The following is a 14,767-nucleotide window of genomic DNA, read 5'->3' on the forward strand; positions in this document are numbered from 1 at the left end:
GTATGCCAGGTTTTGAAGCACAACTTCTTTTCTCGCAGAAATGGTTTTACATCTTTAATCCACCAGTTGGGGTCTTTTCCATATTTCAGAATACCCTTGCTAATACCTAGTACCTCTTTGGCTGTATCTGTTGTGTGCTTTGGAAATCTTTCCATAGGATGTTTACATATTTTCCTGCTGTGTTACACGTTTCCAAAAACCCTGCAACTTTTGATGCCAGAGCTCTTCCTTGAGGCTTTTGAAGATTGAACCATTTTATCCTCGGCTCAGCTTTCTTCCTGAAACCGTTTTTCCACTGCGGTAACTTTAAACATGCCACCAACAGTCGGTGTTGTGTAGTGAGAGGTTCACCTGGGGATAATCTTACAGTCTTTAAAGTATTTTCGCATTGGGCTATCACACAGGATGTAGTCGATTTGAGATGCATTTGCACCACTCTTGTAGGTGATAATTGAATTGAATTGAATTGAAATTGAATTGAATTGAATTGAATTTTATTGTTTCCAAAAAAATACAATGTAGCATACAAATGTAAAAAACACATGTACACAAACTTAAAATAACAAACTTAAAAAAATAAAATAATAGAAACCACGCTCACATGAACCTGAAAGGTTTGTTTGTGAGTCGTGGGTTGAATTATAAATTAAATATTGAAATGAAAGAAAGGAGTTCTTAATTTTTAGCTGACTATAAACAAAATAAAACATCTTATAATAGAAAGTAATTATTAAAAGAAGAATTACAGTTTAAAAGACATATTGAAATTATGTGATTGTTTATAGAGAAAAAAATGAAACAATAATAAACAGGGCACTCATACCATCACATACACACAGGAGGGGCACAAGCACTCACACATACACACACAAACACAGCACACTCACACAACACACACACCAACACGCACATAGCACATAGTACAGTACTATGAATGCAAGGATGAGCACTATCATAAGTACAACGATCTGAGGAGACTGGAGCAATAGTCATCGTTTAAAGTGGCTAACCACGATTGGATTGCTCTCTTAATAAACTTGAATGGAGCAGTTGCCAGGTCGACTGATGCTAGGAGGCGCATTACGAATTAATAAATGTATTAAATATGTTACATTCCTGTCACATGCAACCCGAGAATTACGTTCAAGCCCTGACTGATGTAGTAGAGAGCCTCTTGTAGGGTAAGGATGAGAAGTGGAATTATTGAAATGAATTTTATTTTTGAAAGCAAAGGAAAGTGCGGATTTAATAAAAAGTTTTTCTATAGTGAGAACATTGAAAAGGAGAAAAAGACGACTAGAAGAGTATGTTCTAGCCAGGCCCAACCCGGCCTTAATTATGGCTTTTTGACTTATTGCAAGTTCTTTAATCAAAGTATCAAATGCACCTCCCCAGGCAATAATTCTGTAAGACAAAATTGATTGCACATACGCGTGATAAACTGTTCTCATTTCATTAATTTTGAGAATTCCCTGTAGTTTTGAGAATACATACATAAGTTCACGGAGTTTTTTCTTGAGGTAGAATATATGAGGAGACCATGTCAGACTATTATCTATTATTATACCAAGGTATTCAAATTCGTTTACTGACTCAATGATTTGACAATTATAATTCACATTCCACGCTTCGCCGCACGTATGTAATTTTAGACAGAGATTTGCCGGAGGGGCTCTGGTTTTGTGGAGAAAAATTGGAAGAATTTTTGTTTTATTTGTGTTCATACTCAAAATATTAGTATCGAACCATTTTTTAAGTTTAATGATGTCATGGGAGGCCGCCCGGTAAACGTCTTCCCAGCTGTCAGCTTCAAATATACAGCTGTATCATCAGCGAATAGGAGCATATTCCTGTAATGTTACATTTGGTGATATCGTTGATATATAGAAGAAATAAAATCGGGCCCAAGGTACTTCCCTGTACCACTCCATACTCAATATCACGAATATCACTATTCACTCCCCCAGTGTCACTGGACCTGTTATTGTCACTGATTGCGTTATCAAGAGAGCCAGTTGTATTGGAAGAGCGGTAAAGATCAGGGATGTTCACCACCTGCCTGCGACCCGTCAAATAATTCTTGATCCAACTGTAGGAAATTCCCGAGATAGCCTACCCATGAATTTTAAATTTTTCTAATAAAATTCTACGATCAATTGAATCAAAGGCTTTCACCAAATCAATGAATAACTCTTCTTCCTCCTTGCCTTTTTCCCATTATTTGGGGTCGGCTCTCCTTGATCTCAGTCTCCAGTTCGAACGATCCTGGGTCGTCTGATTTGTCAGGTCCAACTGCTTCATATTTCTATGAACTAAACCTAGCCATGTGAGACGGGGTCTGCCTCTGCCCCTCGGCTGTGTCTCCATCTCAAGTACCTTCCTTGTCATGTGATTGGGTGAACGTCTATTTACATGTCCATACCAGCGCAACCTTCCTTCCATTATCTTCTCATAGACTGGAGCCACCCGGAAACTGCCCCGAACATGTGTGTTCCGAATGTGGTCCAGTCTAGTCACACCCCCTGCCCATCTCAGCATTTTCATTTCAGCGGAATGGAGTCTATCTTCTTGCTGTTTTTTCAGGGGCCAACACTCACTTCCATATAGCATTGCTGGTCGCACTGCAGCTTTATACACTTTTCCCTTGATGGGCACAGGCATTCTTTTGTCGCAAAGTACCCCAGTTAGCTCTCTCCATTTAATCCAACCTGTGTTTATTCGGCTTGAGATGTCAGCATCTATGCTTCCATCATGGCTGATTATGGAGCCTAAATATTTGCATTGAGTAACTATTGGGAGTGGAGTACCTTGCAATTGTATGTGTGCCTGCGCCTGATCATCATTGTCACCAAAGCTGCAGTGCATATAGACCGTCTTCTCTCTGCTAATTCTTAGGCCAGCTGCTTCCAGGCTGTTACGCCACAGATCAAGAGACTGTTGTACTTCTTCTGGCGTTTTTCTTATGAGAACAATGTCATCCGCATAAAGAATGTCCAAGGTGGTGGATGCTGAATTTCTCTAGTGAGGTAGTCCATGACAAGGTTGAAGAGGAGTGGGCTCAGGGCTGAACCTTGATGAACCCCAACTTCCACACTAAACTCCTCACCAATTCCAGCCGGGCTCCTAACCTTTGTTTTAGCTCCATGATACATATCTCTTACCACGTTTACATAGTACTCTGGGACTCCTTGTGCTCTCAATGCTTGCCAGATTAAATCTCTTGGCACTCTATCAAATGCCTTCTCTAGGTCAATGAACACTAATGCAAGTCTGCTTTATTTTCTCTGTGTTTTTCCATAAGAATTCTGACAGAGTGCACTGCATCAGTAGTGGACCTACCACTAACAAAGCCACATTGATTTTCTGTCACCGATGTTACTCCCAGCAGGCGTCTGTTCATCACTCTTTCCCAAATTTTAAATGTATGAGAGATGAGTTTCACTGCTCTGAAATTTTTACACAAACGAACGTCACCTTTGTTCTTATAGAATGGTACAATGTAGCTTCTCCTCCATTCATCTGGAATTCCTTCACTGAGCACCGCATTGAAGACCCCAGTAATAAATTTCACCCCTGTGTCATTCAGCATTTTCCACACTTCCACTGGGATCTCATCTGGCCCCACAGCTTTGTTTGTGGCCATTTCATGGAGAGCTACCCTTACCTCCTCCTCTGAAATGGACGGAATTGGCCCCATTGTCGGCAGTTCAGATTGCAGTGTCTCAATTGGAAATTCTTCATTGAGGAGATGACAATAATATTCTTTCCACCTTTTCCTTATGTCCTCATCTTTGGTGAGAAGCTGACCTTCCTCATTCTTTATAAATTTGACCATTCTGATGTCTTGACAGTTGTTGTGCCTCTGCTTGGCAGTCTTGAATATCAATTTGAATCCTTGGTGGTCTCGATCTTTGTGTAGAAATCTTGCTCTGAAGCGGCCTTTGCCTGTGCAACAGCCCTTTTTGCAGCTTTCTTGGCCAGTTTATACTCGAGCTTAAATTTTTCTCTATCTTCTTGTGTCTTGCTGCCTTGCCACCTTTTAAAAAGAAGCTTTTTCTCTTTCAGAATAATATCAATCTCTGGATTCCACCATCTGGTATCTTTGTCATTCTGTACAGCTCCTTTAGAAACTCCCAGACACTTTCTTGCTGTATCAAGACAGAACTCTTGTGCTTCGCTCCAGATGGTATTGACTTCTTCATACTGTGTCTTTGATTGAATGTAGTGGTTCATTTTTAGAGAAAAATCCCTACCCTCATCACTATTAAGCTTCTGCCAGCGTATCTTTGGAGTCCTAACCTTTTTGGCCTTGAATGGGCTTGACATGATAAATTCAGCCACTAGGATTCGATGCTGGGCGGTGAGAGGCTCTCCTGGTATGACTTTGCAGTCTCTACATGTTTTCAACTTTTCTCTATTGGTCATTATGAAGTCAATCTGCGATGCCACATTTCCACTTCTGTAAGTAATAAGGTGCTGCTGCTGCTTGGTGAAAAAAGTATTAATTAACGCTAGATTGTGTGCTGATGCAAACTCAAGAATTTTTTCGCCTTCTGTATTAACCTTTCCATAGCCATAATTTCCATGTATCCTGTTATAGACTGTTGTGGTCTGCCCTACATGTCCGTTCAGATCCCCACAGACATACGTGTTTTCATTGGAAGGTATGGCACATAAAAGATCGTTTATCTCTTCCCAGAATGTCTTTTTCAGCGTTTGTACAACCTGCTTGGGGTGCATAAGCACTTATGACATTCATGCAGCATTGATTGTCCAAAGCAAATTTAATAGACATCAATCTTTCACTGACTCTTTCCACTTCTACCACCCTTTCCTGGAGATCCCTATCCACAACAATCCCAACTCCATTTTGTGCTCTAGTACCATGATATATAAGTTTGTAGCCACAGCCAATGTTCCGTGATTTAGACCCCTTCCACTTTGTCTCTTGAATACAACAAATATTAATGCGTCTACGTTGTAGTACTTTGCCCAATTCGGTGCTGCGTCCAGTCATTGAGCCCACGTTCCATGTTGAAATTCGCATTCTAGGTGCTTGTGGCGGTGCTCTAATGACATTTTCGTCGCTTCTGGGGAACGCCCTAGTATTTTCTCCATCCTGAGGTTCATCGCTTACGGGGGATGCCCTAGCTCTGGAAATCGCAGTCTCATCGCTTCTGGGGGATGCCCTAGCCCTGGTAATCGCTCTATTAGTTGTACTATTCATGATCAAGGAGAAAATAATTGGCTGAAATTTAAGGCCGGCTGCCACCAGACGCCAAGAAATAAGAAAAGAAGAGATTGGCCAAGGAAGGCCAGACAGAAAGAATAAAGTGAGAATGACACAAAGCAAAGTCAGTGGAAAACGTATCATTCTAGGTTTTACAGGGCTCCGGTAACCCGTCCAGCACCATACAAATTTAAAAAACACATGTACACAAACTTAAAATAACAAACTTAAAAAAATAAAATAATAGAAACCACGCTCACATGAACCTGAAAGGTTTGTTTGTGAGTCGTGGGTTGAATTATAAATTAAATATTGAAATGAAAGAAAGGAGTTCTTAATTTTTAGCTGACTATAACAAAATAAAACATCTTATAATAGAAAGTAATTATTAAAAGAAGAATTACAGTTTAAAAGACATATTGAAATTATGTGATTGTTTATAGAGAAAAAAATGAAACAATAATAAACAGGGCACTCATACCATCACATACACACAGGAGGGGCACAAGCACTCACACATACACACACAAACACAGCACACTCACACAACACACACACCAACACGCACATAGCACATAGTACAGTACTATGAATGCAAGGATGAGCACTATCATAAGAACAACGATCTGAGGAGACTGGAGAAATCGTCATCGTTTAAAGTGGCTAACCACGATTGGATTGCTCTCTCAATAAACTTGAATGGAGCAGTTGCCAGGTCGATGAGGCTAGGAGGCGCATTACGAATTAATAAATGTATTAAATATGTTACATTCCTGTCACATGCAACCCGAGAATTACGTTCAAGCCCTGACTGATGTAGTAGAGAGCCTCTTGTAGGGTAAGGATGAGAAGTGGAATTATTGAAATGAATTTTATTTTTGAAAGCAAAGGAAAGTGCGGATTTAATAAAAAGTTTTTTTATAGTGAGAACATTGAAAAGGAGAAAAAGACGATTAGAAGAGTATGTTCTAGCCAGGCCCAACCCGGCCTTAATTATGGCTTTTTGACTTATTGCAAGTTCTTTAATCAAAGTATCAAATGCACCTCTCCAGGCAATAATTCCGTAAGACAAAATTGATTGCACATACGCGTGATAAACTGTTCTCATTTCATTAATTTTGAGAATTCCCTGTAGTTTTGAGAATACATACATAAGTTCACGGAGTTTTTTCTTGAGGTAGAATATATGAGGAGACCATGTCAGACTATTATCTATTATTATACCAAGGTATTCAAATTCGTTTACTGACTCAATGATTTGACAATTATAATTCACATTCCACGCTTCGCCGCACGTATGTAATTTTAGACAGAGATTTGCCGGAGGGGCTCTGGTTTTGTGGAGAAAAATTGGAAGAATTTTTGTTTTATTTGTGTTCATGCTCAAAATATTAGTATTGAACCATTTTTTAAGTTTAATGATGTCATGGGAGGCCGCCCGGTAAACGTCTTCCCAGCTGTCAGCTTCAAAATATACAGCTGTATCATCAGCGAATAGGAGCATATTTCCTGTAATGTTACATTTGGTGATATCGTTGATATATAGAAGAAATAAAATCGGGCCCAAGGTACTTCCCTGTACCACTCCATACTCAATATCACGAATATCACTATTCACTCCCCCAGTGTCACTGGACCTGTTATTGTCACTGATTGCGTTATCAAGAGAGCCAGTTGTATTGGAAGAGCGGTAAAGATCAGGGATGTTCACCACCTGCCTGCGACCCGTCAAATAATTCTTGATCCAACTGTAGGAAATTCCCGAGATACCCATGAATTTTAAATTTTTCTAATAAAATTCTACAATCAATTGAATCAAAGGCTTTCACCAAATCAATGAATAACAAAAGAATATATTTATTTTTATTTTTTCTCAGCCTCAAGTAATCACTTAATTGATAGAAACAATTAGCGGACTTGCAGTCATCTCTGAAGCCAAACTGACAGTCAGTAAGTAAATTATTAGTTTTCAAATATTGAGTGAGCTGTTTTTTGAAGCATTTTTCTATTACTTTAGAGAGTACACTCAATAAAGATATTGGCCGATAATTGTTCACGTCTCCCTTCTGCCCCGATTTATACAAAGGGATAACTTTTGCCAGTTTGAAAGCATCGGGGAAAATACCAGTTGCAAAGCTACGATTGATGATATGGCACAATGGAACAATAATAAAATCAATATAGGTTTTAATCAAATGGGCAGGAATATTGTCACAGCCAGGAGCAGAGCGCCCTCGAAGCTCGAGCACACACCGCCTCACCTCCTGCTCAGATACCCCCCTCAAAATGAATTGCGAGTCGCAGACAGGTTGCATCGGAGCCCCCACCACCTCACCATTCTCTCTTATCTCAGCGGCCAGTCTCGCTCCAACATTTGAGAAAAACATAAATTAAACTCATTTGCTACATCAAGAGTTGATCTGGTATTACTGTTATGATTATCATTATTATTTTGAGTATTATTATTGTTATTATTATTATTGTTAGACCTAATTAAATGATGTAGAGGGAATGATGCGTTCCTGGTACTTGACGCAGCTATCTCGTTAATAGTCCTCCAAAACATTTTAGGGTTGTTGGTAGATTCTATTATTCTTCGCTTGAAGTATTCTTTCTTAGTTTGTTTCAACAGCTTACTCAACAACCTGCGATATTCGTTGTATTGATTAATAAGATTGCGATTGAAAGGCTGACATTTTATTGATCTACTGAGTTTATTTCTTTTAGAAATTGATTTAATAAGCCCGTTTGTAATCCACGGTTTCAATTTTTTCAATCTATTATTATTATTGTAATTATTCCTATTATTTCTATTATTATTATTATCATTATTATTACTATTTCTATTATTATTATTGTTGTTGTTGCTACTACCTCCGTAAGAAGAGCAGCTCAGCTGCAATCCTGTTATAATCTCATTGAATTTATCAGCTCAAAAATTGGGATCCTGACATGATGTAATTTCATTCCATGACTGCTCAGCTATTAGTCTGGAAAATTTTGTGTAATTAATTTTATTGCGTGAAAGGCTTTGAGCATGAACATTTTGTATAGTATATTCATGTTTTATAGTAATTCCAACTGCATAATGGTCGGTAATATCAATTTTCAACACTGCTGGTAATAAAGAATTGGAATCTGGATGTATTACAAATATGTGATCTATGCATGAAGAAGACATAGAAGTTTCCCTAGTTGGCTTATCTATACAACAGATAAAGCCCGCTTCATAAAGAACGTCAAGATACCTGCTGCTAAGAGTATTTGTTTGTTCGTTGAGAATATCACAATTCATATCACCGATAACCACTTGGACTTTATTGTTATCATTATTTTGACAGTAACGAACCTCCAATCCGTCGATAAAACTGGCCAAGTCAGTACCATGGCAACGATAAACGCAAAGTAGATTGTAGTTTCGATTATCCTTATCACATTCCAAGTTTAAGCAACGCAGGTCGCCAATATCTACTTCCTGGCAGGCGGACGGCAGGCTAGAATCTACGTAAATAACAATTCCATCATTTTGACTAAATTGACTTGAAGTAGTATATGCAACATACCCATCTATCTGGTTCACACAGTCATCCTCATTCATCCAAGTTTCAGTCAACACAATAATATTGAATTTAAAATCTAATCCATTCAAAGATACCAAAAAATCATCAAAGTTCTTACTGTGGCTTCTTATATTCATATGTATCACACTCAAACCATTCATCCCATTCACACGAAGGAAATCACCATACTTAGCCATACAATCACCATACATAAGGTGTTTATCTTTCTTCTTGAAGCATGTGTTAACTATTGGCATGTCAAAAATTTCGGCAATCTCCGAATATCCTGCCCCTGCATGTTTGCTGTACCATACCCATAGTTACCATGCACCACACATCCTTCTGGGGCCTGCCTACCTACATGGCCGTTCAAATCGCCTGCCATGATTTTGTTTTCTGAAATAGGTATACCCTGGAGAATATATCTTGCAGTTCCTGCCAGTAGCACCCCTTTTCTTCACTTGTGCATCCTGTCTGAGGAGCATACGTTGAAATGATATTTAAGCAAGGTTGCCTGTCCAGTGCAAGTTTGATGGTCATAATTCTATCACTAAGTCTCTCCACATAAATATAATGCGCTGTTTCAGCTGCTTGTCTAGGACAATGCCAACTCCATTTCGTTTGTTTGTTGTACCCTGGTATATAAGCTGGTATCCCATTCCAATGTCCCTGGATTTGGACCCCTTCCATTTCAGTTCCTGGATGCAGCATATATTAATATTGCATCTATGTAATACTTCTGCCAATTCTTGGCTTCGTCCGGTTAGAGATCCAATGTTCCATGTTGCTAAGCGCACATTAACAGTGCTGCGTCTAATATCGTCTCTTGGGGGGACGCCCTAACAGTTTTGTCGCTTGGGGGGGACACCCTAACAGTTTTGTCGCTTATGGGGGACACCCTAGCATTTCCGTCGCTTGAGGGGGACACCCTAGCCCTATCTCTTTTTTTTAGTTGTATCATCATAATTTGGACTAGGAGAAAGTTTTTGGCTTGAAAATATTACGGCCGGTTGCCACCTGACGCCTGAAGAAGAGTTTGGCCAAGGGAGGCCGACAGAAAGAAAAAAAAGAATGGCACACAGCTGAGTCAATAGAAATTAGTGCCATTCTAGAAATTGAGAGGTCCAAAGCATACAGAAGAGGAAGAAGGGAGTTGGAACAAGGGGGTTGTAACCGATTTAGTTCTCCAGATTTAGGTCTCCATCCTGATCTGGATATCCAGGCGCACCACGTGGAGGGGCTTCCAGCTTCCATGGCAAGGTGGTGAAAAGATGTAATTTTTGGAGAAACAATTCGAAGCTGGAACGGTTACAACTGCGCCCAAAAGTTACAAGTCCTGTAATACAGGAAAAGTTCTTGTATTACAGGTAAAATTAAGAAGTTTGTGTTTCATAAACAATTTTCCCTGTAAAACATTTTACAAGACATTTGCATATATTACTAGTAAATAATACAGGACTTTATCATAGTTGTGTTTCATAAAATGAAACTTCCTGTATTACTGGACCTGTAAGATTTTGAATATTTTATCATTGTTTAGACCATCCTAAAACTTTTACAAGTGTAGGTAGAAACTTGAAAAGCGACATTTTGTTGAAAAGGCAACGTGTTAAAAATGATTGAAGGTAGTAGTTCTAGTTCTGGTAAAGATGTTATTATTCGTAGGCCAAGAATTTTCAAGGACAGAATTTCTTACAATTTGATGCAGGAAACTTATGAATATAATGAACGGTTTAGATTAAGCTTTCATCAATAAAGCGTTATTGGAAATATTCAGAAAATGTACGTCCATAATGTTTTATGTTTTTTATTAAACAAATCTAATTAATGTCGTTAATTTAATTATTAACATTAATTTGATAATTAAATTTTTTGAAACATTACTACTCACATAATTGTTATAATTAGTTATGTAAGTTGAGTAGTTATTATAATTTATCAACTATTTATCATTAACAAAGTTATTTTCCAGCATGAATGCAATCTGTCCATCGTCAGAAATTTGATAATGTGGATTTTCCACCAGAACATCTTAAGTAGCACTTTGTTCAAATATTATATTAGGCTCTCTAGCCAATGAAAACATTAATTCGAAATAAAGGAACTGTAATACAGGCGAATATAACAGGTGATTTTACAAGTGTAAAATTATTTTTATGAGACATGATTTACAGGATTGTAATTTTTAATTTATAAGTCCTGGAATACAGGCCCTGTATTACAAGGGTTTTATGAAACAGGCCCCAGTCCATCGTCAGAAATTTGATAATGTGGATTTTCCACTAAAACATTTCAAGTAGCACTTTGTTCAAATATTATATTAGGCTCGCTGGCAAATGAAAACATTAATTCAAGAAAAAGGAACTGTAATACAGGCGAATATTACAGGTGATTTTACAAGTATAGAATTATTTTTATGAAACATAATTTTACAGGATTGTAAATTTTAATTTATAAGTCCTGTAATACAGGCCCTGTATTACAAGGGTTTCATGAAACAGGCCCCAGGTCTGGCTGTAACTGTCTACAACGTTGATGGAAAGATACAATTTTCAAGATGTTCGATGTTTTTGGACGGGTAGTATTATAGTTCACTGGACAGCTGATTTATGATGAATAATTCTATAATCAGATTTTTACGGTAATATTGGCGTATGAAGGAGGTTCCTTTTTCCTTTTATATTATCCTTGAAATGCAAAATTTCCAAAAACCTTGTATATACGTCGACGCGCAATTTAAAGTGGAACATACCTGTCAAATTCCATGAAAATCTATTACCGCGTTTCGCCGTAAATGCGCAACATAAAAACATATAAACATTTGAAGATTAAGAGAAATGCCAAACCGTCGACTTGAATCTTAGACCTCACTTCGCTCGGTCAATTAGCACAGCTGTTTTATTCTGTGAATAATAATTCTGTTTTATTCGATATTAAAGGTCTAGGTAGGTTTTATTATTCATCATAGAATTTAGTTGACCTAGACATATACATTGGATAATCTAACACGTTTATATTAACAACTTCAATATTTGTATTTGTCTTGAACTAGATAATATTCAATATAAGATCTAGGGATGTGACATACACATTATTTTATTCTATTTGTGACATTTATTATTTTATTTTATTTATACATTTGATACGTTTTCCTTGTGAATATGAATAGGCTAAATGAAGCTACTATCCATGATTAAATTAATAACCGAATTTGTTTCTACTAGAGTAGCAAGAGAGGCTAAGCACAGATAAATAATAAAATAATTATGTATTTTCCATTTCATCTTAAGTTGTGGCCAAAGCCGGCTACTTCTGTCAACTATACTCATCACTCAATAATACTCTATTTATAAACTTGGTATATCATGTACAAGAATTAAAAGAAAATTTGATAGTTTCCATGTGAAACAAAATAATAGCAAATAGTCTTTAGTATTCAATTCTTGATAATTCATATAAAAAATTAATACTTTTTTGCTATTGAATGGAACTACTAGCAGTCAAATTTCTCCAGTAAATGAATATATTCACTTATGACCGTGACAACGAGATCTTCCGGCAGGTCCGCCCTCTTCATGGTTGTCTAGTAAATAGTAAGCAGTTAGTTATGGAAAACAACATTGAAGAAAATTAAATGTGTATGATGTATAGAAATATTCATTATATTGTTGTAAGATTGATTTTTCATCAGTTTTGAGTGGTGTAAATTACCTATCATTTGTAGTGAGACGAATTATATTAGCCACACAGTAGTCCACAAGTTCCAATGCAAAGTCTCCCAGTTCAGCAGCTGCATCTTGATGGTAAAGAATGTTTTGCAGTAGACCCAGGGCAGTGGTTTCATGGAACATCTTCAACAAAAACAAATTACTGTAATTTTGTAGAAATTAGAAAAATGAATAATAATATCATTCATCCATAAAGTTATATTCATCGGATTAAGTAAAAAGTACTGCAAAATCAAGGAAATATGAATAATTGACATGAAAATTTACAATTATTTGTCATATACCTTATACGTCATATATACATATGTCATATACGTTATAAAAATTATATAATTTATCCATAAATTTTATTTTTTGAATCCAGTTAGAAGTACCTGCAATATCAGGGAGAATAATTTACGATATTGATAAATTATTTAATTTTACTTACAATTACATAGACAAAGAATGAGCACTCCTTTTTTATATCAAGTTTGAGCAATTCCTTTAATACTTTCTCTCTCCATATGGACATTGAAATTGTCTCCTCTACAAGGTTGATTATCTGGAAATGATGTACAAATCAAGGAATTAATGAATATTCTAATATTGCTATTGATGTTTTTCTAATAAACCTCAATGATTGAATCTATAAAAACAATTTTACTATTTTTAAAGTGTTTTATCACTATTTTTTCTAGAGGATATAGGCCTAATTTGGTTATAATTTTCTTGTACTGAATCAACTTCATGTACAGAAGAGATGATTATTACCATTTTTTTTTAAACTTGGATGCAGTGATTGATTCTGTCTCATGAAATTTTTTTCTGGAATACCTTTGTCTCTAATTCACTTTCCTTTGTACGTTTTCCATTCATCATTTAATTATTCTCAGAATCCTTCATAATAACATTCTTTTATTACGGATTATGCCCACAATCATATACTTTTTGCTTGTCCGTGGGTAATACAAAGTGTGAGGCAAATTTGATAAGGTGATCAAACGTTCTTGCCTACCAGCGGGATCCGGACTCGTAACCAGGTTGTGCTAGCAGACTTAAGAGTGCAACGCCGTGTGTGTGTGCAAGTAGCCTTATAGTCGTCTCGGCCAAGGTCAATAAAAATCTTTATAGACCTTGGTGTCGGTTATCCTGACCGGCTGAATTAAGCTACGAGCTATTATTCTAGAACTACTGTATTTTTCATTCAATGTAATGTAATAAATAATTATGGACAATAATGTGTACGGTAGTGTTTTACTTACTTTTTTATGAAAAGCTGTTAGCTCTTTTACACTTTCAACAATTGATTCATTGACTTCTAGAATGCTTTGCTGTTGAAGCTGCAGTAGTCTTTTGTGTTTCCCAAACCATCTAGAATTTGAAAAATAATTGAGAATAGAGTTTAGATGTAAGTCCAAATAAAAATAATAAATCATAATAGGAGTTCTAGATCACAATAGAAATTCTAGAATGGTTCAGTGTCATTCTCACAAAATAATAATAATGAATATAGGCTTACTATAATTTTAACAATATTTTTTTAGAAATTATCGAACGAGCATTTATTTAAATAAATATATTTTGTGAGTGTAAAACTATTGAAATAATTTCCTGTTATTCTATTATCAATGTACAACTGAACAATAGTTACATTGTAACAGAAGTATCTATTATTAATTATTAATTTGTTAGATATCAATAATACTTTTACTGCAAAAACTATAGTGAATCTCAAAATAGTATCGGCTGTAGCAATATCTTAAATATATAATCAAGATAATAGATTATTGAAAAGTTATTTTATAACTTACTTTAGTGAGCCAATTTCTTCAAGCTTTGATGTTTTAAAGCTATTATTAATTATTAATTTGTTAGATATCAATAATACTGTACTTTTACTGCAAAAACTATGGTGAATCTCAAAATAGTATTGGTTGTAGCAATTTCTTAAATTATATTACGTATCAAGATAATAGATTATTGAAAAGTTATTTTATAACTTACCCTAGTGAGCCAATTTCTTCAAGCTTTGATGTTTTAAAGCTACTTATGTAGTAGTCAACTTCTGAAGGATGTAGAATATGCCCCATCTTTGAAAGAAAAAGAGATCTCAGGCACTAGACTATTGTAAAATATTATACTTTGAAAATAATATCAATACTTTTCAATTGTTTATTTCGTTGTTAGGACCCCCGGCCATCAACCATGCTAACAAAACTGCGCAAACTCAAAAATCCCCGCCCGTTGAGTATTTGGCAATTCTACTT

At 36.3% G+C, this 14,767-nt stretch overlaps 1 protein-coding gene across 1 annotated transcript in view; it reads right to left on the bottom strand.

Moving 5' to 3' along the window:
- LOC111055086 (zinc finger MYND domain-containing protein 10) overlaps window positions 1–14,738 on the bottom strand; it is a 29,310-nt gene extending 14,572 nt beyond the window's left edge. Inside the window, exons 1-4 of the mRNA XM_039439140.1 lie at window positions 14,505–14,738; window positions 13,763–13,871; window positions 12,949–13,062; window positions 12,502–12,641 (exon numbers count right to left, since the gene is read on the bottom strand). Coding sequence (XP_039295074.1) covers window positions 12,502–12,641; window positions 12,949–13,062; window positions 13,763–13,871; window positions 14,505–14,590 — 449 coding nt within the window. The 5' untranslated portion in view covers window positions 14,591–14,738. The remainder of the gene's footprint in view (window positions 1–12,501; window positions 12,642–12,948; window positions 13,063–13,762; window positions 13,872–14,504) is intronic.
- Window positions 14,739–14,767: the final 29 nt, after the last annotated feature.

This window comes from Nilaparvata lugens, chromosome 12 (genome assembly GCF_014356525.2).
Source record: "Nilaparvata lugens isolate BPH chromosome 12, ASM1435652v1, whole genome shotgun sequence".
NCBI classification, from domain to species: domain Eukaryota; kingdom Metazoa; phylum Arthropoda; class Insecta; order Hemiptera; family Delphacidae; genus Nilaparvata; species Nilaparvata lugens.